Source organism: Guyanagaster necrorhizus, assembly GCF_019112545.1.
Source record: "Guyanagaster necrorhizus MCA 3950 unplaced genomic scaffold BT62scaffold_11, whole genome shotgun sequence".
Classification (NCBI taxonomy): Eukaryota; Fungi; Basidiomycota; class Agaricomycetes; order Agaricales; family Physalacriaceae; genus Guyanagaster; species Guyanagaster necrorhizus.
Window position 1 is genome coordinate 1,086,088 of NW_025064890.1, and position 24,353 is coordinate 1,110,440.

Consider the following 24,353-nt stretch of genomic DNA (forward strand, 5'->3'; position numbering starts at 1 on the left):
CAAAGCTGGATGATGATCAGCAAGCCTAACAGAGTTTTGATAATAGAGGCTAAAAGTTCAAAAAACTTATGATCAAAGTTTAGAGATTCTGGGTTAATAGATGATATTCAGTTTTCTTCACACAGCTGTATATGAGAAAGAGGAATGATAAGCTTTAAGCTAATTGTCAGACTCAAGCACCATGTGAACAGAAACACATGATAAACAAAAGTCTCCTCACACTTCAGGAGATCAACTGAGTTCACTAATGCATATTCTGATCAGTGTATCACAAGACTAATAGATTGGCTTGAGAATAGAATAATATAAAAGTAAACTTTAGCTCAAAGCTAGAGATTACCAGTGAGAGTGAGCATCTTATATACTGTACAAGAGATACCCAATTATACTACCTACTTATTGTGTATTTCTGTGTCCATTGTGCTCATTGTTCTTAAGCATTGCTACTATACATAAAAGAGATATTGTGTATTGTCAGACAATGCTGTCGCATTAAAAGACAATGATGGACTTGGCTATTTGTGATGACTAAGCTTTGTCCCACAGTCTTAAGCACCTGTTCTAGCACTCTGACTAAGTATAGATAGGGGTTAATCTGTAGAAAATAATAAAGAAAATAGAAAAATCATAACACTTCAAATACTATTTATAGCCAGCTGATCTCAATATCAAGCTAGCTGGACCCAGTCTAAACCACAGCAGAAACACATTTCTACCAAGAAGCTTTAAGAGAATTCACAAAGATATAACTAATTTTCCATCAAAGTTGCCTCAAAAGGCATATTCTATTTCTTTATCATCACTTTGTATAATGTTTGCAGTATTAGCACTGTCCTTTTCATTGTTCCATTTTATATGACAATCATGACTAATATGGCCAGTCTTGCTATATATGTAATATCTGATATTCTGCTTTGGACTGCTTGATCCCCTTGATCATGCAATTAGAGCCATTGCACCAAGTGTGTTGCCCCTCCTTTCTTCTTTGTCAATCAGAGCATTTGTCATGCTACTTATAATAGGTAATAAATGAGAGCAAATTAAGAAGTCAAGATACTATAATCAGAGTCTAATCATGCCAGAGCCTATAACCTGTTGAAAGTAGAGAGCAGAATAATGTATAGAGGATTAAAATTAGCCTCTTGAGAGATGTTCTACTTAAATACATTTTGTATTACTTTAAGATCTTTTTATGAAATACTAAATAAGTCTGGATTATGATCCAAGTCAGCTGCCACTGATTGGCATTGTATCTTTGAGTATATTCTTATACTCACTTGGAATTGCTATTCTAACAAAGTTGAAAATACTCTTTTATATCACTGCAGGTTGGCTACTTGCTATAATCTGAAGAATGATGTTTGTAGATGAGACTCTGTTTAAGATAGCTATCTCCAGTCATACTCTGCAAGTATATGATCCAGCTCTTACTATTCCCTTTGGCTTTGAGATAACATGATTGCATTATATGGGTTAAAATGTCAGGTGATGATCAAACAATCACAAATGCTTGGCACTGTAATGGCCAGAGTCTGACACTAACTGATGATAAAGCAAGATGATGAGAATGATAAGATATAGGATGATGATAAGTGGGATGAGATAGAGAGGTCAATAGACTACAGTTACTAGCATAAGAATTGAGGTGGTAGCCACACTAAGAGTCTAAGAGTTTAATCAGTATGAATTAATCTTAGCTTGAGACTAGAGTATATTATTGTAAACTACTGAAATACTGTATAGAAATGTCTTGACCCTACAGCTGACTATTGTCCTATTGTTGTGCCTACTACTCATTTTCTGATGACAATACTCCCTGTGCCCTGTGAATGTGCTACTGTCTGCCTACAATACTGTTGCTATAGCAAGTGTTGCATGAGCTGTGGTTATCCTAGCTGAGATCATGCCATTGCATAGTCTTTCTGTGTGGTCAGCATGCTAATGCACAGCTGTATATTATATGGCAATAAGTAAGGTGCAGCATAGTGTCACCATGCATGCATCTGTAATGAACATGCTGCAGACCTCTAATTTCAACTCAACTTCTATTGTTCAACTTCACATTTTATCAGACTCTGTCAGACTCTATTTCTGTTTCTAGTTCATATTTCATTTCATATTCCATCTGATTTCATCTCTTTAATTTATCACATCTAGATTCTATCATAGTAGCAAATAAATATTATATCAGAGTCCTCAGAATCTCAACTCCTCTGGCTACAATATTCCAGACATAGGCTCTATCTTCAGAATCTGATTCCTCAGACTCTGCACTAGTATATAAGCTGTAGAATTACTTGTATATACCTCAGTTCAAATATCAACTTGGATTAGCCAACTCTCTCTCTTCTATTTGACTTTCAAATCAAACTGTTATCTCTAGTCCACAAACCTCTGACTCCATAGGATTAACTTCATCTCTCATTCTATAGATCCCTGTCTATATCCATCTTAGGACTTCAATCCAAGGGTAATATTGCTAATAGCTTCACCAAGGCCCACATACTCTATAGCCTCTGCTACATGCATTCAGTCTCTTTTTTATTAGCATATTTCTAACAGTGTCATCTATAGTTTCATGTAGCTTTGTCAAGGTTTCTCCATAGCTAAGACTGACATTATTGAGGATCATCAGAATTTTGTAAGTGTTGGCAGATCACAATTAGAGGCTAAAATTGTAATATAAAATCTACTTATAAATATGTTTTCCATCAATGCTGGAAGCATCTTGAAGGATCAGTGTGCCCATGAGAAAGACTTAGGCTGAGCCATTTGAATCAGCTTATGGCTATCAAAGTCAAGAGTAATAGAGATGCTGCAAAGGCAGCTGTACTATCTCAAGTCTATGTTGTTCAGAGATGCTATGATGAGAAGTGAGGATACATATACAAAGAGATTCAGAGCTATGACATACAATATTCTTCATCTCTGCAGAGATAAATGTCAAGTGTTCCAAAGTTGAAGTGTTAAGGAAGAGGAGTGATGCAACAGCAAAGATATTGTGATCATAATTATAGTCATATAGTACATCTAGGTGTTATGATTTTTCCTTATTTCTTTTCTTTTTCTTTAGAAATGACCCCTATCTCTGCTTAGTCAGAGTGCTTAGGCCAGCGCCTAGGACCATGGGAAGGCTTAGTCAGCAACCCAGTTGATCATGGTCTTATTGTGCTGCTGTATGCTGTGAAGGGAGAGACAATACTCCTTTTGTCATATAACTGTGGTGCAGCAGTAACAGCACAACAGCAAGACAACAGCTTTTATGGAGAGCCTGGCAACAGCAGGGGTAACAGCTCTACGACAGACAATATCTTTTGTGAACATTTATTTATAGTTAGATAACAGAACAGTATTTAAGTAGCACAGTCTTCGCTGTAGTAGCTCCAGCATTAAGCTAAAGTTTATTCTCCACCATCTTATCTTGAGCTACCTGCAATGCCTTGACTACACATCTCTATTGACACATCAGTGAACTCAGTCAGTCTAACCCAAAGTGCAAGGTTCTGAACTGTTTATCATGTGTTGATAGTCATGTGGAATTTGGGCTTAACACTAGAATGCACAAGTTGATTATGGACATTGTGGACTGAGGGAAAATCAGATGCTCTAGAAGAGCACTATTGATGCTCAATTCTAGAGTATCAGGAGTGCAATGAGGAGATAAAATAGGCACTGGAGTCATTAATACAGATTCTCAACATAAAGATAGTTTCAAGATTGCTGAAACTGGTGAACAGGAAAAGCATCTCAGATAATGTGTTAAAGAGTATGCTTGCTAATATGAGATGGTGAACACTAGATATTAAATGTGCCAGAGGAAAGATATAAGCTCTGAATATAGGTACTAAAGGTGCTTTCTTCTAAGTCATCTTTATATCTATGTGAACCCATTGGAGGTTGAGAATGAGTTCTAACAGAGGGGAGAATATGCACTGGTAGTCAATATCCTCTATATGATGAACAAATATTAGGATACAAAATAATAATAATCTGCAACAGACTTTCTTGAAAGTTGAGATAATGGTCTGTATGCATATTCTGCCAGTGACACAGTTCCACATTGGAGAAAAGGAGTTGGCTGGTCATAGGAAGAAATAAGGAATGTGCCAATGAGCATGCCTTGAATGAGGGGATATTGGTGCTAAGATGATGAAGGATTTCTCCCAATATATCTTGAGGGATGTCCATAGTGGATGATTTCTGAGTCTTCATTTACTGACATCCATTTTCTCTGTGGAGTGATCTGTGACACATGGAGTGGTGACATATCAAAGACAGTGTCAAACAAGGTGGACTGGATGAAGACTCACTGAGGCTGAATTGAACAAGGTTATCACATTCTTTTTGGCATCTCCTGCATTGATGTTATGTAGTAGTTACATTATTTGTATCATGAATCCATGTTCACATTTACCACCTTTCATCCATGTAAGCAGAACAAACTATGTCACTTATATAATGATATAAGTATGAAGTGAAAAATGGTTTGAAAATGATGTAACGAACAAGAATTAAAAAAGCTCCTTCCTAATTGTTCTCACTAAAAAAGAATATTCAGGAACATCAAATAAGGCCCTGTAAGTTCATTTTCATTCATACATGAAGAATACATATAAGGTCATTTAAATAAATCAATTACCAACCTGCTTGGGTCGCAGCAGTCCAAAGAATTTTCCTCGCTGCGCTTTCGCCTCAATGCTCTCCCTAAGCTCGTGCTCGATCTCCTCTTCCGAAATATGCCCGCCCGTGGAATACCACACAACCGTAAGCATACCAATAAGCGCGGTCAGAACACAGCTGGGCCAATCTATCAGCGGGAAAATTCAGAAGGGGGAAACAAAGTATCGCTCACCCAGCCATTGCACCAATACCTTTTGCATGCCAGCCGAGCTTCTGCGGGTACGGTCCCAAGGATAAACCGCTAAGATCAGTCGCCGAAGCATGCCCTGCGGCATTCCCAGAGTAGGGCGTGTCCAAGGCAATGCAGTTGTCGTACATTGCTTGGGGGACGGTGTTGCGCTGCTGAGCGACGAGCGGGGCCTCGATCAGTGTCATGGCGAGACCGGCTTGGAGATGCCATTCGATATGACCTAGTCATGGTTCATAAGAAGCGAAACCAAGAGTGGAAACGGCGATGCGTACAATGGAGGAACCATGTTCCGGGATTATCCGCGACCACACGGAGAGTTATAGAACCGCCCCCAGGAATTTGGACCGTATCCCGGCGCATGGGGTTCGGTTGGTCTTCAACAAGAGGCGGGTTTAGAGTGGGGTCGTCGGATGTGTAGTCCTCAGCACGGCCAACGATCATGGATTTGTGCCCGTGCAAATGGCTAGGAACGATGGCATCGTTAACACGTCGGAGAAACGTAATGAAGCCGGACTTACAACGGATGCTTCCCTGTGTCTCCATTCTTGATCACGATGTCGACAACGTCTCCATAATCGACGACGAAACTGAGAGGTGTATACGCAGTCTCGGTAGTAGCGTTGCTTCCCAAACTAAGTTCGCTGAATATTGCAGGTACATCGGGCGAATTGTACGTGATCTCGTTGAACATGGCGCGATTCGTTCCATCGTCCATGGTGTCGAAAGTGACTTCCAAATCTATCGTTACGTTGGACGTGGGAGCTGCGACGACTTCGACAGGGACTAGAACTGTATCATTAAGGTCGATGTATTCATCAATAGCGCCAAGATCGGTGATGGACGAGGACGAAGAATACGTGATGGACGAAGTCAGATCTAGAGCCACATGAGACCCAGAATTCTCCATCCACGGGGAAACTCACTGGGGTTCAACGTGGCTGGAACTTTATCGAACATGGTGGTGTCCATGTTCGCGTGTATAACCCAGTTGCTAGCGTTGGTATCATTACGAGCCGTCACGAGAATAGAGTACCGTTGAGCAACACTAATACTGAGTACATCAACGGCATACTCCTCGATGTCAGTCTAGAAAAGATGGGATTAGGCGCTAGCCCATTAGCTTCAGGTTAAGAATCTTACCCCATCGACCTCGATCTAAACGGAGATGAAATATCAACGGGGACGGAACGAGGAAAACGTAAAGAGAAGCACTCACAATGCGCATATCATGTCCATCAATCCAGAAGTAGAACATCGAGAAAGCGCCCGTGTTCAGGAGCCTCAGACGGTAGGTCTTCCCCGCTTCGAAGGGAAGAGTGGCATTATCATTGAACCCGACTGCTGAGGTTGCTCCAGTAGGGGAAGTCCCTGAAATGGGTCCAAGATAGGAGCCATTTTGGGCAAAGTAGATCAAGCCAGATTCTACCACATTGTTACCCGGATAAAGTTAGACGAAACATATAGTCATGCTTACGGGGTACAGGTTCGGCCCCACCAGGGTTGGCGATATTGATGAACTCTTCTAAGAGGACACTATGCTGTTGGTGGTACCAATCAGCGACACTGATGGTGTATTCCTCGTCATATGAATAGACTTCTTCCGAAGGATGAATAACGACGGGCCCACGCAGACCGTCGACATAATGTCCCTGGAGGATTGAGATTACATTTGGAAACAGTCAAGGTATAACTTCCGACTTACCTTTGCATGACCGTGTACCCAATATGTACCCCATTGACCGGAAGAGTTGATGGGAACGACGTAGTCAAATTGTCCGCCGGGGGGAATACCGCTGCACATGGGTCAGTATGAATGATCGTGGAGTAAGGATGTAGGATTACCATTCGGAAACCAGTAAGGCGCCATCCATCCAAGATGTGGAGTTGAAGAACATGCCATGGTGATGAAGAGTCGACCTTTCATCTAGCGAATTTGTGGTATGAACTATAAGTGAATCGTTGGCCGAAATATCGATCACCGGTATGCTAGAAGAGTGGAGTTAAACAAAGGGTCCGAGTCTACGGAAATTTACTAACGGCCAAGTATTGTTGATGCCTACGACTCGGCGGCTGAACAGGCCATCTGGATTGGCATCCTCGACATATGTTATATTCCACCAAATTTCTTGGACACCAGCGAGGACGGGAGAAGCGAACAACAGCGAAGCCAGTGAAAAAGACGACCACATCTTTGCCAGTGAGCGACGCTACTGGGAGTCGAAGGAAGAGCGGGTGAAAGGCAGGTCTGAGGAACCATTCAAATCCGGTATTGTTTAAAAGAGGCAAATATAATGGAACACGGGTCAGGTCGTTGCTGAGCGGACGTTGACAGTTAAACTATATTTAGGCGGCGAAAATTTTATCTGATAGGGAAAATGATGTATCAGATAAGGGAAACGCCACCCATTGGTCTCGGCGCGGTCTCGAGGTCTGTCCGATCTTATCTGATTTATCGAATTCTACCCACGACTCCACGACTTTGAACTATGTAATTGCGAGCGGGAGAAGTCAATGGAAGAAAGATAAGATCCAACGTCTTTGCGGTTGAAACATTTCGGGCAGATATTTTGCCAAAAAGATATTAAACGGAGGTAGGAACATAACAACGTCCAGTAAGGGTGGTACGAGTAAGGTGACTAGCCTAACTGTTACGGGACCGAACCTACCTCATGCTCTGCCGTTTTCGTCAAGCCCCATTGTGAATACTCCCTCACAGTGGGAAGATAAGAACCTAAAGCAGCCCTGGAGATATTTTCAGGGCAATCCTGTCCATGCAAAACAGTTCGATGTTTCAGGGTGGCGGTACCAAGTAGCACATTGTGATCTAATTTTGGAACCGACTTTTCACATCTTATCAGATTTGATATGATGAGGCATTTCCGGGTTCCTGGTCGACACATATGCCTCAGTTTGTCCAATCTTGCGCCGAAACCGCTCTAGTCCGAAAAGGTTACGTTAATTTAAATGTACTGATGTTTCCTGTCCTCCCTCCCTCCCCACCCCTCCCCTTACCTGGTGGCCGTCGAGATGGCGAAGAACGTTTTTTCCGTCCCTATTTTCTTCATCGTTTTCCGTGAAACATTGGAGGCGGCTATCATCGTTTCAGTTCTTCTAGGTCTCGCTGAGCAGATAGTTCAGGATGACCCAGGGCGTATTGGTGTAGCGACTACGCCGAAGGATGAAAACGACTCTAATGGTAGTCCTCGTCTCGACGGCGCCGATGCACTGCCCCATTTGTCGGGCGAGGATGATGTGGTCCACCGTCGCCGCCTCATCCGCAAGCTGAGAATTCAGGTAAATCATTTTCATAGCCTCTCTGATCGTTCTGTTTGACTTTGTGAAGATTTTCCTTGGCGCAGGACTAGGTCTATTTATTGCCCTCGCTATTGGTGCTGCGTACGACCCTGACTTACATAAATACGTTTCCAACTCAATTTTGCATAGCTTTATTGCCGTCTGGTTTACTCAAGCATCAAATTTATGGTCCAAATCTGAAGAACTATGGGAGGGTAAAATATAGAATATATTACTCTCTTCAGTCAGCTTTACTGACTGGTTTCTCAGGTATATTCGAACTTATTGCCTGTCTCATGATTTTTGTTATGGGAGTTACCATGCTCAAGATGGATCGGGGTAGGATTCTGCCGACTTTAATCCTGTACTCGTGCTGATTTAACTGCTTGTAGCAAAGGCAAAATGGCGCATCAAGCTTGAGCGCGCTTTCGAAGGAAAGCGTAAGTCGTCCTTTCCTCCCGTTAATTTACATTCTTATAATTGTCCAGGATCCGATGGAAAAACTGCCGCAGGAAAATGGGTTCTCTTCATCCTTCCTCTTATCACTGTCCTCCGTGAAGGTAATTTGCTATTATTTTCGTTGTCCATGCGGTTTTCTCACTAGAAATATACAGGTATGGAAGCGGTGATATTCGTCGGCGGCGTCTCTCTTGGACAGCCCGCCACATCCATCCCGCTCGCCGCAATTGTCGGTTTGGTATGCGGCCTAATCTGTGGCTTCTTAATCTACTTTTTCGCCAGTCGTACCAGTAAGTATATCTCGAACCATTACATTCAACATAAAAGCTAACCGCTCGCTAATCCACAAATAGCTCTCACGGTTTTCCTCATAGCTATGACCAACCTCCTTCTCCTCATTGGCGCAGGTCTCTTCTCTCGCGGTGTCGGGGCTTTCGAAACCAACGCTTTTAACAATCTTCTTGGCGCAGATGTTGATGATGCAGGTGGAAGTGGCCCGGGCTCTTATAGAGTTCAAGGAAACGTATGGCACTTGGATTGCTGCAATCCTGAAGACAACTTGAACAACAACGGCTGGTCGGTATTCAACGCCTTGTTTGGATGGACCAACAACGCGACTCGTACGTTTTTTCGAGTCTCCAAATTCGCGTCATCCGCTAACTTAGGCTTCGGCATTTCAGAGGGAACCGTGTTGTCTTACGTGTTCTATTGGTTGGCCGTTATTGTTACGCTTGTGTTCCTTAAAGTCAAAGAGGTGCGTTCCACGTATATTGTCATTTCGCGGACTAACAACTGACGATGCTCTGTAGGGTCGCAGCAAATTCTTTGGATATGAGTCCGCCACAGGTATTCGTCGCCGAATTAGGCGAGAACAGAAACAGGCTGCGGGAGCAACCCCCGACACAGACAAATCTGAAAGCAAGGAAGAAGTTAAAGACGAGAATGACAACCAGGTTCTTCCCAAGTAAATTGGTTCTTCCGCGAAGTAGTCTATGCGAATTTTTTCTTAGCTCAAGGAAGGTTTGTTTATTGAAGTAATGAAAATGTGATGTAATGACCCCAGTTTGCGTAAAACCATCATTGAGTTCTTTTTGCATGTATGGCAACAAGCATCCGAACCGACTCTCGGATCCCTGGGCATTTCCAATCTTAGTTACGGTACCTTCACGATTTTCGCCACCAATCCGAAATTTATTTTAAGCTTCTGCCAAGAAGCTAAGGATATGCCCTTAGGCACAACTGGGGCAGGCACGCTCTTTCAAGTTATCAGATTACCAGATGAGATTATGATTGACATTTTTGAAAATAGATGCATTTAGTATAGCAGCTAATAGTATCCGCTGCAAGGAGCTCAAGGTATCTGCAACAAAGAACAAGTACAGGCGATCGGGACCATCACATTTATAGTATTGGCAGTATTTTAGGACAGGCCAGAGTACAGGAACATGCATATGTCAAGGTGGAGCGTCAAGGAGAACTTGGTTACAGGGATAAATTCGAATACGTATACACCCCAAGCAGAAGCAACTTCTGCCCAACAATAAAAAAGGGCCTGTAGGATGAGAAGATCTTAACGAAGCGGACGGAGCTCAAACTGAGATTTGGAACCGAAGCAGACTTTGGCGAGGTTTGACAGCGTGAGGGTACGCTAGAAAGCCTAGCGGTCCACCCTGCGCTTCAGCTTTCTGAATTGCTCGTTCCCATCCATTTTTACGATCTCTATACTCTGCCGCAGACCCCATCGTGACGGCCATGGGAATCGAGACGTGGTCGAGGAAAATGACCAGGGGGGTATTTCAATTGATGCGCATGCTTTTCCCGCAGATCCTTGACTGTTTCCAGATGTTTGGATAGGTCATTTTCCGCTATCGTGACCAGTAGCGGAAATCGTTGTGGGGCCACCATCTGAACGTCACACGACGCCACGCCATATGCTTTCAATGAAAATTCATCATGCTGTACGCGCTTGGGTCTCTGGCAGCGCGGCCGATGAGAAACCCAAGCTTGCTTCTGGCATTCTCTGGAACAATGGAAAGAGGCCTGACATCCTTGGCAACGCTGTACTGCCCACTTTGAACGACCGGTTCCATCAGATGGACGCTGTAAAGGGAACAAGTTGTTTACTTCATCAGGACGCGTGAGGATCTTCAGACGTACATTCGTTGAATTCGTCCCTCATTGACCATCTCACATCTGACGGCCCATCGACTGTCCGCTGTCTTCTTCAACATGAACCGTGCATGCCTGAGGGCTTCGGGGGCCCACAGAAACATCCTCTTCTAGGCCCGATCGCTGTATCCGCTGCATGCTCCTGCGAACCTCTCGCAAGACACCACGTATATGAGATAAGAGTTGATCGAATTGAATATCCGCACGATGGTTGAGAAGAGAAGCGACTTCGCTGAGGGAGTTTCAGTAGTATAAATGGGGATGCATTTCAATAGCGAGTCAAGCAGAAGGCGCTCCAAAGCTTGCACCACTCTGAGAAAACCATCATCAAAGCAAGACGCTAAGTATCCAGCACAACATCTGAGCATTCCCACTATTCGCAGGTGAGCCTTTTCATCCTTGAAAGATGAGACAAAACCAGGCTTGCGCGATGTGATCCTTGCCATCAATCGACAGATCCAATGAGGGACATGATGAGCAAGGGAGTTTCGACGGAATTTTATGGAATTCGTTGTTGTATGCTCGAGAAACACAAGTTGAGATCATAACATGTTCCGTGGATGCTGTAGGCTGTTGTATATAGTGTATCAGACCCTTGAGAGAAGCAGTGATTTTGTAGGGAGACGTCACATATAAAGCTGCGGTAACCGCAACGGAGGCCTTCATCATCTACGTCAGTTTGTTATAGCAGGCCCATTAAGATCAGCATAATTGTCTCTTGCCGGAGGAAGTCCATAGCAGATGCCATCAGAGACCCAAACGTTCATCAAACACGATAGGAAGTCGGGAGACTTCATCACAGCTGAAATCTGAGGTATTTTGAATAGTCCTTTCAGGAATCGCAGGTGTGATTCGATCACAAGGTCAACGTACTCATGAGAGATGAAGGAAGCATCTCGACGACGTAAGTTTGAAGAAATCGCAGTAGCGCAATTCCGGCCACAACTTCGCTGCTAGAGCAACGTTACGAGGACTGCTGAAAGCATGACGATAAAAAGCCATCCTAAGAGCACTGAGGCTTTCATGAGTCATTTTCAGTGTCCCCAAACGCTCTGAATCTAAGCCTGGGTCGATGACTGTCGTAGGTAAGGAAACGGATAGCAGATGGCGGCGGACGGCAGCGATGATAGAGGGAAAAACGATGGAATCCTAATTGAGCCTCGACGACAATCTGTAAAGAGCATCCAAAGATCCCCCCTCCGCTTCTCTCTATTTACGTGATCTTTCGATGAGTACAGCGTTTAAAACAGAAACGAGTGATACCTTATTTTTAAGCCTCTCCATGCCAGAATGTCTTTCGTATGGAGCAAAACCAAGGCGGGCGGTGAAAATGAACCGATACTTGGAGTCAAGAAGAGGGCAACGATGTGCGGAGAAGGGAAAGAAGACCTGAGAAAACTGGAAAGGCAAGTTCAAAATCGCACGTGACAGGCGCCACGGACGCGCCGAATAGTATTTAATAGTAAGGACGCGGACTCCCCGGACCAGAGGACACATAACAAAAAAGACCACCCACCAACCCAAAGAGTCAGGAAATACTCAGATTCACACAAGATACCAATGCCGAAGGACTCTATGAAGTCGTATTACATATATCCAGTACAACTGACAAAAATCGAGTTAACGAGAAGAAATTTAATGATGATAATGACCTAGAAATTGTCAGCAAGAACGAGAGCCGAAGCCCTTTCAGATCGAGGCTTGATGCAGTACTTGAACGGTTTTGGATGGCTTGAGAACCTGTTATTAATACACCTTCCACATGTGTAAGAGAAACTAACAAACCTGACAATACCTGACATACTTTCATAGACAGGCACAACGGAAACACCGTTTTCCACAGCGTTCGTGATATCAAAGACGGCGAGAGACATTGCGAAACATATGAACAGGGAAGCTTCAGCAAGATGGGATCCTGCACAGTACCGTCGCCCATAACCGAAGCATGCATGCCGGGGATCACGCTGTACCTCTTTTCCAGGAAAGGCTATAAATCGAGACGGATCAAAGGTGAATGGGTCGGGATAAACTTCAGCGTCATGCAGTATTTGCCTGACAACAATAATTAGGGTCAGATGGAGCTGTTAGTGCGGACAAGAGGAAGACTGACCAAAGATTCGTGATGATAATTGAGCCTTTGGGAACGAAGTAACCTCCTACGATGCCATCTTCCATGGCCGTATGCGGGAAGCCTTATATCTCTGTGTCAAAAAATGGCTAGATTAAGACTCGACGGGAATATCATACCGATAGGCGCGACACTGTTCCATCGCAAAACCTCCGAGACAATGGCATTGATATACGGCAGATTTTCACGATCCATAAACCCTGGTAGCCTATCACTTCCAACTACGGCATCAATTTCTGCTTGCGCCTTTTTCTGTACATCTTTTGAAGGCCTATAAGTGGCAAGCCGGGGACGCACGACCACACGTACAAGGGTAGAGGATCATGGCTAGAAAGAAGGCGTATTGAGCCGAGACTGTAGTATCTGCTCCGGCTGAATGCACCAGTCATAAGCCACAGTTAGTGAGAGAAAGTGGTCAAAAAAGGGTCGAAGGCATACCTCCATACAGTGACGCAGCCGTGTGCTTGATATCAAGAAGTTTGCTAGGTGATAAACCTTCTTCATCCGCGAGAGCCGATGATAAGAATGAGGGAGGTGCGATGCCTGCATCCTGTCAATACGTGTTTCACTCATGACTAAAAAATCAGCAAGAATCAGCCGTACCATTTGTCCCTTCGTAAATGCGTATGGAACCTCAATCACATTGTCGAATATCTCGGCCCACTTTTTCGCCAGACGTTTGAACCCTGCACCAGGCCAGTTCTCTGGTAGGTGGCGGAGTGCAGGGAAGTTATCGACCAAGAAGGTACCTGAACAAAGTTCAGTAGGTTGCTGGGGATCCGATTCCCTGCGTCAGTGACTCGCCTGGTGTTGTAGCGATACCAAAGTTCGTGTTTGAAGATTCGATGAGCTTCACGAACGGATCGTTCTCCTCTTGTACGTCGATGCCATATGTGACCTTCAATATGATTGATCCCGAAGTTCTGCCGACCCTCATGATCACAACCGTACAGAGAACCGAGAACAACGTACTTGCGCAGACTCTCGTTCAAGTTCCCAGGGTTGGCTAGAACACGTTTTAAAAGTCGCCGCGTCTCGTGCTCCTCCATGGGAAGATACTTTTGAATTGAATTGATAGTGCCCATCATCTTCGAGATGTGCTTCCGGCAATTGCGGAAGCTCGTGTTATACCGGAGGAGGACGACTGTCTTCGCATATCCAACAAGCTCACCAGCCATTTCTAGCCTGGGTCTGTCAGAATAGATGGCGCCTTTTCGGTCAAGTTCGGCAAGGATTTTGGCGTCGTTAACAATAATCATGCGCTGTCCCATGAGATTCACAGAACATATAGGGCCTGGCGAGGAGATAAGAGGAAGTTATGGAAAAGAAGAATAGAACAGTAATGTGAACGAACCATACTTCCTTCCCCATTCAGCATAAGTCAGCCAGTTGCTTTTCGTTGGCATGTCAAAGATATTCTGTAGAGCATGGGTCTTCGCGACAGCGTTCTCAGGCAACTACTTACCCCAATTACAGGCCAGCCCTTGGGGCCGGGCGGTAGCATGTTAGGTTTGCGACCGAGAAAAAAAGCCAGCGCTGTCAGCAGGAAAGCGCCGGCGAAGAGAAAGACATCTGAAAGCGCCATTTCGGAAAGAGGATGTTAATTGAGAACCTGAACGCAGGAAGGAAGAATATCAGCCTTTAATGGAGTTCAGTGTGTTTGAATGTTTTGCTGAGACCTACAGGCAAATTCCGAGACCAATCAGACCGCGAAAGAACAATCCTTTGATATGGGCGCTGATCTCGCATCGCCGAACACGCCTTGCGAATCCAGAATCCAACACGTTCGCAGTGTCAATGATCCAATTACATAGGTGTGATACAAGAGACATATAATCATAGTTTCACGTATAAATCTACTGGGCGACGAAAACCTATGCATGATTCGTCACACGGGAAACAGAGGTGGGAAAGTAGGGAACGCACCTCCTTCACCAGCCAAACCAAAGTGCTTGACCGGACCGAAGCCTAATTGAGATAGCAGCGACTCGAACTCCTCGGGCCGTATTTTCAGTGTCGCCGCTCTATCCATCAGATTCTTGTCCAATCTTTTCGCCTTCTTGTATGTATCCCATGATTGAGGTTCGAAGACAAAGGTCCCTCCCGGCCGAAGAAGAGAATACACTCGATGGAAAAATCGCTGAAGTCCTTCATCGCCTTGATTCAGATGGATCCATTTCGATATTGAGAACCTGGGTGAGGAATGAGACGAGCAAACCGAAGGCTCTAGACAGGACATACGCTATTATAATATCATATGGTTCAGAATCCTCCGGAATCTGGTCGTTGACCCAATCCGACGCGCGAAACGAAACGTTGTGCGGAAAGACGTGCTTGCCGCGATTCCGGTTGGGGGGTATTGGCAGAGATCCAAACGTATGTTCAAACGATAGAGGAAAATGATCTGGGTGCACTGAAGTGTCCGTTCCTGGCGCTGAAGGGGATTGAGTAGACCAGACGACGGTTCGTCTCCTCCATGCAGCTCGGACCAGAGACTTGTCAATGTCAACGCCAATGACCTTGTGGGCTCCCCAGGACTGAGCTGTCTTAGTACGCTCAGCTGTAAGTGAATCCTTCAGTAGGACACGACTCACCAATTTCGCAAGTAACATAACCTTCATTACATCCTACATCCAACACCCGCTTTCCAACAAAAGAGTCCACAGGCAGTAAGGCTAGTCGTGGATCATTCACGAAGGGCCTTTTAGAGTAGTAGCTAAACGATTTCAATGAGCAAGAGCACTTTGACAATGAAGTTGCACGAGACACACCCATGATAGTTCCCATAAATCGGAAGGTTCGAGTCCATCACAGCAGCTTAAGGGAGTATCAAGTTTCGTCGTAAAGGAGGATACTGGTAATTATCGACTGAGGCGTCGGGACGAAAGGAATTGTACGCGGCCACGTGTAAATGTGGTTCAAGTTGTAGACCATTATGGATCCGTTTCCTCAATCTTCTGCATTTATTTCCTGATTGGGTTGTCAACGTTCAACGCCCATAGAAATCCAAAGCCGGCAACGTTGTAAAAGATTATCAGAAATCGTGCGCCGTCCTCGAATTCAAAAATAGGATGCAGGTGAACTGACCATGAAGCAGAGGGCTGACAAAACAGACACGAGTATCGGTATCATGTTCAAATAGAGACATAAAATGTTTTTTTGCAACGTGTAAATGTCCAAGAAACGTTCGCGTCGATGTACACAACACTACAAGAGATCTTCGTATATGTACAAACATGATTTACAGAGCGGCCAAGTCAAGCTTGAATAAACAGTAGAGCAACGTCGGGTTGTTACAAACTGGGCAAGCGGACGTCGAAATGACAGCATGTACAATGCAACTAACGCCGAGCTGTCAGTAGAAATCCCACCAAAACGAATAGATCATTTACTCATAGCAGAAAATATGACCACACATAGTCGCAGTGATATTTTGACAAGGGTTTATCCCGCAAAGGCGGCAGTGCAGACGTAAGCGCGAGGAACCACTGACGGACGATACCGAACTATCCGGCAGGGAGTACGAGCCACCCGGACCTCCACTGCTGCCGGAGGCTGAACCAGGAGTAGTTGAAGAGGGCGACACTGGGGTATGACCACCATTGGACGAATTGGACTTCGAGCCCAAAGCCTGGTGGTCAGATACCATTTTGAAAGGCGAGAAAAGCAGTGCCGAGGGGGATCGACCATTCTTCCCAGAAACTGTGGAAGGCGTTGACGCCACTGGAGACATGACGGGGATTTGTGCAAGGCCAACTGGAGATGAGACATCCGGTGAACTGGGTGCTTTATTGTTAGTACCTGAGAATATTTATCGACACGTAATAATTGGCTTACCTGTGACTGTTGCCAACAAATGATGAGGGGAGCCACTCTTCAGATACTGGATTCTCACCAAAGGGGTCATACTTCGGCGTATGTGACTACTTCACAATGTATCAGGTAGTATATGTGAAGCTAAATTTACGCACCGAGGTCAAGCAGGACAGACCAAATGTCTGGAGGCGGGGGAGGTCTGGGACGTGGTCAACTTGGATGTGGGGCAACGGCGATTCAGGTCCGTCGTCAACAAGCTTTTGAACCATCAGAGCCGCCGATGATGATGAGAACATATCGTCCTCGTCTTCCGCTTCGCAGATTGGCTAATACAGAAATTAGTATTGGTAGACTCGCTCAGTAATATTGTCCATACTGAAACGGTCCCTGGAACAGGACTCCATAGAGGCAACGTGTGCTTAAGGAGATCGCTGTTGTTCATCTAGGATGCTGTAAGTTCGGAGAAAAGTCACTACTAATGTAAACCTAACGACATTGAAGACAGGACTTAAAGGCGATTTTGCGGACAAAGGTGCCGAGCGATGAAGTGCTGTGAGAGTTTGGTCGGAATGAGGAAGAGCTGGCGAGCTCAAAGCAGAGGTAGTCTATACAATAAATTTCATTAAGCATAACGAGGTTGTCGTGAGGGAGCCACACACACCATTCTCGGCGCTAACCTGACTAGCGCTGGTGAAAATATGCCACGAGGTGACTGCACGGGGGAGGTCAGTGCAGAGGATACGAGGGAGTGAGTCGCGACGTGCTAAATTTCATATGAATCGACCTGATGGTACAGGAAATAGAAGGGCTTACAGCGACATATTCTTTCTCATTAGCAAAACCTTTCTTGCACCTCATGCATTTCGGATGTTGGGGAGAATTGGTATAATGGTTATGGAGGGCATCAATGTCAAAGAATTGCTGGTCACATCCACCGCAGTGCGCATCTGAATGGATGATGGCACAATGCTGCAAAGTTTTGAAGTGTGTAAATTTTAGATTCACCAATCTCGATGGGAACAACACCGTACCGAAGTGTATTCTACATCATTCAAGAAGCCTTCGTCGCACGAATGACATTTTGGGTGCCGCGGAGAGTCTTTGAAGTGTTTTGATATTTCATGTTCATACATTGTCCTTCGGCAGATATCGCAAGTTGCTTGTGGATGGCTCTCGTTGTGGTGCTAGAATTTGCTGTGAGGTCGCGACAGAACTTGAGAATGTTGAAGCACGTACGGTGTTCGCCAAAGCTTGCGTCCTGAACCCCCGTCCGCAAACGGGACAGTTGGGGTGATTGGGAGACCCACGAAAATGTTCGTCGAGTGAGACTTGCGATTTGAAGGGCCGGCCACAGTCTATACAATCGAACATTGGCGGGTGCCTCGCGGCTTTGTGCTAAGGATAGATAAGAATCAGACATGTAGCATAGAGGCGAGACACTCACAGAGTTCAAGGATAGTTCGTCGACAAATCGTCGGTCGCACAGCTTGCAGTAGGGATGGGGTAAAGACGAGGATCGCATATGATCCATTAGAGCAACAGACGTTATAAACGACCGGTTGTCGCAATAAGGACAAGTAGGCATTGTCAAGGGGGCGAAAGAGTGAGTCAGTGGGTTAAGAGAAGCTGTAGAATTCACACCAAATGCCTTGCGCCAATCTCATGGCCATGGCAGAAACTCGTGTTACATTGACGAAATCGACATAGAAATCTGGTAAGTGCTTAGAGTTGAATAATTTAGTCAAAGATCAACGCAAGAGGAGTGAGAGAGTTACTTGTTTGGCTCTTTCGAAAACTTCGTTGTCGTGAACCATTGCATGAACGATACCGAGTAGAGCTTAGTGACAATGACGAGATCGCAATGATTGGAGAACGTGGCCACCGCGTGGGTAACAATCGAAAATATACCCCTTAACGCGGAATCATTGCAAGCAGACAACTAAAAGCGCTTCCTTCATCGGAGCCGCATGAAACTGACATACTAGTACATATCTCCGTAGAATTTCCAGGTACGAAGTCGAAACCTGAAACATGACGAAGCAACTTGGAAGCACAGAGAAAGCTTAAGAGGAAATAAAATAAGCTTATCTTGGTATTTCCCCTTCCAGACCAGGGTCGGGGACTACAGTCGGTTCATCTATGTCCGAGCCCGTACGAAAACTAAAATAAAATGAATTGGTACCGTATTGTACAACATACGCGGCTTGATGAGAGTTCAAATGTTCACGGCTAATTTAAGAAGAATTTATAAGTAGCCTAAGAAAGATGAGAAGCGCCGTGCGTGTATCCACAAGAAAATACGCACCCCATGACATGGGATGTGTTGGAGTTGTTGGGCGATGCATAGGCAAACGCGTCGTCGTGACATATGTGATGTTCCTGTATGTTAGCGACCAACTACTACAAACAAACCAAAACTTAAGGCTGTGCTTCACATTCAGACAAGCAGCACTTAAGGGGTCTGAAGAGAGCAGGAAGTGTCTCAATCAAGTCGGGCGATGCTGAGAGTTCAGTCAGAAGATTATTGGGAGAATAAACTTTAGTCTGAAGCTGAGGCTTAAGGCCACAGCTGAGCTACCTTATATACAAAAGAGTGTAGTCTAATAATATGTAACGACGGTGCAGTGTAAGACCTGTAGTCATACCAGAGACATCTGATATATGAGTGTCGCAGTAAGGAATGTGTATATTGTTTGTGCATTATATGGTAATAGTCCTGTAATGACATAAATACATGAGTATTTCAGTGTGTTGTGCTGCAGAGTGGGGTTGTAGCACAACAAAGGTGTGGAAGCAGTGCATGAATGATGTGGGGAATGATGCAGGTGAAGAATGTGAAGGTGTGAAATGGTCATGTTCATAACAATACCCCCCAGTCAAGGCAGTCATCTCAACTGCTTATTTGCTGTAGTGATTGATGTTGACCCCTTGGTCATGATCATAGTCCAGCAGGTCTTCCTGGTCATAGAAGAAGTCGCTGACCTTGGAGTCAGTGTTTTTCCACTGGTAGAGCTTTTTTGGCTCTAGGGGGTGTCACCACAGCATATAGTGGCATGAGCTATATTGTTTATAGTCTCACTTGTTAAAATGCCTCTTGAGGGCATAGAGGATTTGCTTGTCCCCATTGAGATACTCTCTGATGAGGTCCTGGCAGTGCTCCAGGTCCTCAGCATGCATCCACTCATTCTCCTCATTCAGCATGCCTCACCATTTGACAAGGTACTCGATCTTTAGGGATCCTCTCCTGCAGTGGATGATTTGGTCATCAAGTATGCACTTGACTTCCTGTTCATACTGGCCCTCAACTAAGTCAGGTGGCAGTGGAGGTGGCTGTTCCTGATTAGAGAATGCCAGTGGGTGGTAATGGGTCAGAAGGGACTCATTGAAGACATTGTGAATCTTCCATGTGGGTGGAAGTCCAAGACAGTATGCTGACTTCCTGACCTTCTCCTTGATGGTGAAGGGTCCTACTCATTTGATGTTGAGTTTCTTTTTTAGACAGGAGAGGGAGAGGTTGGTGGCATCGAGCCACACCTTGTCACTGGTGGCATATCATTCTGCTGCACTCTTTTTCTTATCATAAGCATGTTTCATTGCTTCTGATGCTTTAGATAAGGCCTTTTCAGCCATCTTGTAAATATTGTTTATGTCTAATAAAAATTTGGCTGTTGTGGGCCAAAGATTTTAACTTGTGCACACTGGGCACACCTCAGCATTTTGGCCAGTGATGATGTGGAAGGGTGCATACTCTGTCAAGGAGTGCACCCAGTTGTTGTGCTGAAAGACAGCCAGTGCCAACTATTCAGACCAATTATCTTGATGCCAGTTGATGAAAAGATGGAGATATTTTTCAATCTCTTGGTTGACCTGTTTGGTTTGTCTATCAGTCTGTGGATAATAGGCCATAAATGAGTTTCCTTTGATGTCTGGCATCTTGCATAATTCTTTGATGAAGCCTGATATGAACTGTGAGCCTCAGTCTGAGATGATTTTCCTTAGCATCATATCATGTTTGGCAAAAACTTCATCATGAAGGATGCAGGCTCATCCTTCTGTAGTCAAATCCTTGCTTGTGGCTACTGGTATGATCATCTTAGAAAAGCAATCCATAATGACAAGAATAAAATCATACCCCTTTGACTCAAGTAGATCTATTATCATATCAACCAATATGATCTCCCACAGTTGGATGGGGACTTTGTTAGGGTGTAGAGGCATGCAGTGCCTCTGAATGTCCATTTTGTTTTTCTGACAATCTTGACAGTCCTGAATATAGGCTTCAACTTCTCCTTTCATCTTTGACCACTAGAACTCTCAAAGGATGAGCTCCTTTGTTTTCTCCACTTCTGAATGTCCAGCTGTAATATGATCATATGATATTGAAATGATGCACCCTCAGAGTGTGTGATCTTTTGGAACATAGACTCTATCATCATATATGAGCAGACTGTCTTGCTTTAAAATCTCTCACTCATGATGGAGTGAGTTCTAGATACTCCTGTTCTATAAGTGCATCTCTTTCAGCATGTTTTGAATGTCCTGATGAACTTCTTCTTCTGTCAGCAATGTCATTTCCCAGAAGAATTCTGGTTTGAGCAGGACAATGTCTTTGTTGTCATTCATGCTCATGCCATGGTCAGCTCATTGGCTGAGCAGATCAGCTTTTTTGTTGGCCATTCTGGGTTTGTGGTGCAAAGTAAATTGGTACTCTGCTGTTAGGCTCAAGCATCATGTGAACTGATACATGTGATAAACAGGTGTCCCTTCACACTTCGAGGAATCAGCTGAGTCCACTGAATGTATATCCATTCGGTGTGTCACAAAGTCAGATGTTGACTCGAGGTAGAATGGTGGTTATAAACTTTAGCTCGAAGCTGGGGCATACCAGTGAGAGCTACAAGTCTTAAGTACTGTACAGGCTGTGCTAATAATACTCTGGCTAATTGTGTCTTTCTGTGTCCATGGTGCTTGTTGTCCTTGAGCATCGTTATCATATATAAAAGATCAATTGTGCATTGTTAAGCACTGTTGTTGTGCATCAGTGAGTGAATGATGAATGAGCTGATTGTGATGACTAAGCCCTTCCCATAACTTCCATTTGATGTTCTGACTAAGCATAAATAGGGGTGAAAGACAAAGAAAAAGAGAAAATAAAGGGAAAAATCATAACATTACCCTCTCCTTAAGACTATTGTCCTGATGGCTTAATTTAGAGATAATTCATAGTCATGTATGGCCTCCTCTGCATTCATGTATTTCTCGTTGATCCATTGATTGGACTTCAGTCTGTACCCTTTCCAACTGACGAGGTAGTCCACCATCATGGTTGTTCTGCTGCCCTTTGCTCTGATCTTTTGGAGTTTATGATTTAGGACTTGATCGATTTCATAGTGTTCTTCGTCATCAATTAAGTCTGGAGGCAGTGGTGGTGGCCTTTCCTGATTAGAAAAGACTGGTGTGATGTATGAGGATAAAAGCATTTTGTTGAAGGTGTCATGGATTTTCCAGGCAGAGAGTAGCTTTAGCTTATAAGCTGCCAGCCCTACTTTTGATGTTATTTCGAAGAGGCCGGTCCATTTGTCAGTGAGTTTTCTTTTTGGGCATGGCAGATGAAGGTTTGTAGTGTCCAGCCACATCTTTTTCTTAATTGTATAGTTGTGTGCTGGTCTATGATGTTTGTTGTATTGTACCTTTATGGTTTCTGCAGCCTTTTCTAGTGTGGTTTTGGTCTCGGTATGGATTTTTGTCATGTTCGATGCGAAGTCAGTTGAGGCTGGGGTAGAGGATCAATGTTGTGTTATTTGAGCGACATTAGGGTGTCAACTATGATTCATGAAGAATGGTGTTTTCCCTGTGGCTGAGTGTGTACAGTTATTATGTTAGAATGCAGTGAGAGCCAACTATTCTACCCAGTCATCTTGTTGGTAGTTAATAAAGAGGTGTAGATACTTTTCTACCTCTTGATTGACCCATTCTGTTTGCCCATCAGTTTGCAGGTGGTATGCTGTCAATGCATTCTGTTTGATAGAGAGGAGGCAATATAGGTCATCGAGAAATTTGGAGATGAATTGGAGTCCTCTGTCTGAGATGACAACTTGAGACATGCCATATTTTGCATAGACTTCATTGTGCAGGATCTTTGCCTATCCTTCTGAGGTTAGTTCAGTGGAACAGGCAATGGGAATGATTGCTTTTGAGAAGCAATCGACAATAATGATTATCGCATCATACTCCTGACAATTTGGTAACCTGGTAATCATATCAACTGAGATATGAGTCCATGGTGTAGTCAGGATTTCATTTGGATGTAGGGGGGCAGCCTGAGCCAAGGTTGATGCTTTCCCATGCTAATAGACCTCACAGGCTTTGACATAAGTGGTGATATTATTGTCTATTTTGGGCCACCAATAGTTCTGTAGTACCAATTCTTTGGTTTTAGTGATACCAAGATAGCCAGCGATGGCATGGTCATGACAGGTGGCAATGATTTTGCCTTGGAATCTCTGGTCTCATGGGATATAGATTCATCCATTATACTGGATCATCCCATTACTCTTGGTCATCCCTTGCTCATGATTTAGAGATGGGGCAATACATTGATCTCATTTGTGACTATCTCAAGTTGTGCTTTTGATCCGCTTGTAGATTTCTTCCTCTATTAGCATTAACATGGCACAGAAGTGTTTGAGGCATAATAGTGTTACCCCCTTATTGTCAGCTGTTCTCTGGTCATGATCTGCTCTCCTGCTGAGTAAATCAGCCTTCTTGTTGGCCATTCCTGGCTTGTGATGGAGAGTGTATTAGTATTCACTCAGTTCTGTGACCCATTGTGCCTGCCGCTGATTGAGTTTCTGGAGTTGTCAGAAATACCACAAGTTCTGATGGTCGGTCCAGATTTCAAAAGTTTTGACTGCCCTGATCAGATAGTGACATCATTCTTTGAGGGCCAACATTATAGCAAGTAGTTCCTTGTCATATATCTCATAGTTTCTTTCTGTTATGCTGAGTGCCTTTAAAAGAAATGCAACTGGTCACCACTTTCTGTCTTGTTCTTAGGATAAGACTGCCCTGATTGCTCCCTTGCTTGAGTCTGCTTCTACCTGGAATTTTCCTTCTTGAGTTGAGATGGCAAGTATAATGTCTTTTGCTAGCCATCTTTTGAGATCAAAGAAGGCGGTTTGTTGAGAGGGTCCTCAGGTCCAGGGAGCATTACTGGTTAGTTGTGTCATGAGGCAGACTATCTTGCTGTAGTCCTGAATGAATCAGTGATAGAAGTTCATAAAACCAAGGAAGAATTGGAGCTCCTTCTTCTTTGTCAGTTCTAGCCATTCGGTTACCCCTGCCACCTTGACTGGATCCATCTGAATGCTCTCTTCAGAGATAATGATGCCCAGATACTCTGTTTTCAGGACTTCGAATTCACATTTTTCAGCTTTGAGGAATAATTTGTGTTTCCTCATAAGTCCCAACACTCTTCGCATCAGAGTTCAGTGCTCTTCCTTGGTTTTTGACATAATGAGAATGTCATCGAGGTAAATAGTGACTTTTCCAGTAGCAATGAGATCTTTGAAGATATCGTTCATCATCCACTGGAAGGTGGCTAGAGAGTTGGTGAGT

The 24,353-nt window shown here is 44.2% G+C and overlaps 5 protein-coding genes across 5 annotated transcripts; 1 reads left to right on the forward strand and 4 right to left on the reverse strand.

The window, feature by feature from the left end:
* Positions 1-4,572: 4,572 nt before the first annotated feature.
* On the reverse strand, positions 4,573-7,195 carry BT62DRAFT_948812 (ferroxidase). Its single transcript, XM_043188086.1, has 11 exons — positions 6,908-7,195; positions 6,713-6,856; positions 6,573-6,663; positions 6,345-6,519; positions 6,087-6,292; positions 6,011-6,025; positions 5,794-5,956; positions 5,389-5,746; positions 5,143-5,333; positions 4,853-5,090; positions 4,573-4,797 (listed from the first exon to the last, which is right to left on the reverse strand). The coding sequence occupies exons 1-11, from the start codon at positions 7,057-7,059 to the stop codon at positions 4,632-4,634; spliced, it is 1,899 nt and encodes a 632-aa protein (XP_043040474.1). The 5' UTR covers positions 7,060-7,195; the 3' UTR covers positions 4,573-4,631.
* A 657-nt stretch (positions 7,196-7,852) lies between these two features.
* BT62DRAFT_986764 (Ftr1 protein) lies at positions 7,853-9,702 on the forward strand. Its single transcript, XM_043190016.1, has 10 exons — positions 7,853-8,164; positions 8,214-8,266; positions 8,315-8,379; positions 8,435-8,503; positions 8,557-8,604; positions 8,653-8,724; positions 8,779-8,913; positions 8,977-9,243; positions 9,304-9,377; positions 9,433-9,702. The coding sequence occupies exons 1-10, from the start codon at positions 7,898-7,900 to the stop codon at positions 9,589-9,591; spliced, it is 1,209 nt and encodes a 402-aa protein (XP_043040475.1). The 5' UTR covers positions 7,853-7,897; the 3' UTR covers positions 9,592-9,702.
* A 2,645-nt stretch (positions 9,703-12,347) lies between these two features.
* On the reverse strand, positions 12,348-14,586 carry BT62DRAFT_931552 (cytochrome P450). Its single transcript, XM_043186155.1, has 11 exons — positions 14,386-14,586; positions 14,275-14,338; positions 13,893-14,214; positions 13,725-13,843; positions 13,524-13,669; positions 13,359-13,470; positions 13,230-13,292; positions 13,040-13,180; positions 12,903-12,984; positions 12,578-12,844; positions 12,348-12,523 (listed from the first exon to the last, which is right to left on the reverse strand). Exons 1-11 carry the CDS (start codon positions 14,503-14,505, stop codon positions 12,445-12,447), a joined length of 1,515 nt encoding a protein of 504 aa, XP_043040476.1. The 5' UTR covers positions 14,506-14,586; the 3' UTR covers positions 12,348-12,444.
* A 170-nt stretch (positions 14,587-14,756) lies between these two features.
* Positions 14,757-15,729, reverse strand: BT62DRAFT_980504 (Bin3-domain-containing protein; the record flags this gene model as incomplete). The annotated part of the gene is made up of 5 exons (XM_043189518.1): positions 14,757-14,794; positions 14,847-15,112; positions 15,162-15,462; positions 15,515-15,636; positions 15,692-15,729. The coding sequence occupies 5 exons, from the start codon at positions 15,727-15,729 to the stop codon at positions 14,757-14,759; spliced, it is 765 nt and encodes a 254-aa protein (XP_043040477.1).
* A 289-nt stretch (positions 15,730-16,018) lies between these two features.
* Positions 16,019-18,642, reverse strand: BT62DRAFT_95584 (uncharacterized protein). Its single transcript, XM_043188351.1, has 12 exons — positions 18,512-18,642; positions 18,181-18,457; positions 17,973-18,131; positions 17,768-17,920; positions 17,550-17,705; positions 17,398-17,499; positions 17,231-17,341; positions 17,113-17,178; positions 16,892-17,062; positions 16,758-16,843; positions 16,313-16,699; positions 16,019-16,261 (listed from the first exon to the last, which is right to left on the reverse strand). The coding sequence occupies exons 2-12, from the start codon at positions 18,319-18,321 to the stop codon at positions 16,162-16,164; spliced, it is 1,632 nt and encodes a 543-aa protein (XP_043040478.1). The 5' UTR covers positions 18,322-18,457; positions 18,512-18,642; the 3' UTR covers positions 16,019-16,161.
* Positions 18,643-24,353: the final 5,711 nt, after the last annotated feature.

Coding starts and splice junctions, on each gene's coding strand:
- BT62DRAFT_948812 (XM_043188086.1), bottom strand. CDS start 7,059: ATGTGGTCGTCTTTTTCACTGGCTTCGCTGTTGTTCGCTTCTCCCGTC. Junction 5,747..5,793: donor TCCAGCCACGTTGAACCCCA/GTGAGTTTCCCC, acceptor ATGTGGCTCTAG/ATCTGACTTCGTCCATCACG. Junction 5,091..5,142: donor CGGAACATGGTTCCTCCATT/GTACGCATCGCC, acceptor AACCATGACTAG/GTCATATCGAATGGCATCTC.
- BT62DRAFT_986764 (XM_043190016.1), top strand. CDS start 7,898: ATGGCGAAGAACGTTTTTTCCGTCCCTATTTTCTTCATCGTTTTCCGT. Junction 8,267..8,314: donor GCCCTCGCTATTGGTGCTGC/GTACGACCCTGA, acceptor AATTTTGCATAG/CTTTATTGCCGTCTGGTTTA. Junction 9,244..9,303: donor ATGGACCAACAACGCGACTC/GTACGTTTTTTC, acceptor TCGGCATTTCAG/AGGGAACCGTGTTGTCTTAC.
- BT62DRAFT_931552 (XM_043186155.1), bottom strand. CDS start 14,505: ATGGCGCTTTCAGATGTCTTTCTCTTCGCCGGCGCTTTCCTGCTGACA. Junction 13,293..13,358: donor GGCTGCGTCACTGTATGGAG/GTATGCCTTCGA, acceptor TGGTGCATTCAG/CCGGAGCAGATACTACAGTC. Junction 12,524..12,577: donor AGTATGTCAGGTATTGTCAG/GTTTGTTAGTTT, acceptor CAGGTTCTCAAG/CCATCCAAAACCGTTCAAGT.
- BT62DRAFT_95584 (XM_043188351.1), bottom strand. CDS start 18,321: ATGCCTACTTGTCCTTATTGCGACAACCGGTCGTTTATAACGTCTGTT. Junction 17,342..17,397: donor TCAGGTTAGCGCCGAGAATG/GTGTGTGTGGCT, acceptor TTTATTGTATAG/ACTACCTCTGCTTTGAGCTC. Junction 17,179..17,230: donor CTTTAAGTCCTGTCTTCAAT/GTCGTTAGGTTT, acceptor ACAGCATCCTAG/ATGAACAACAGCGATCTCCT.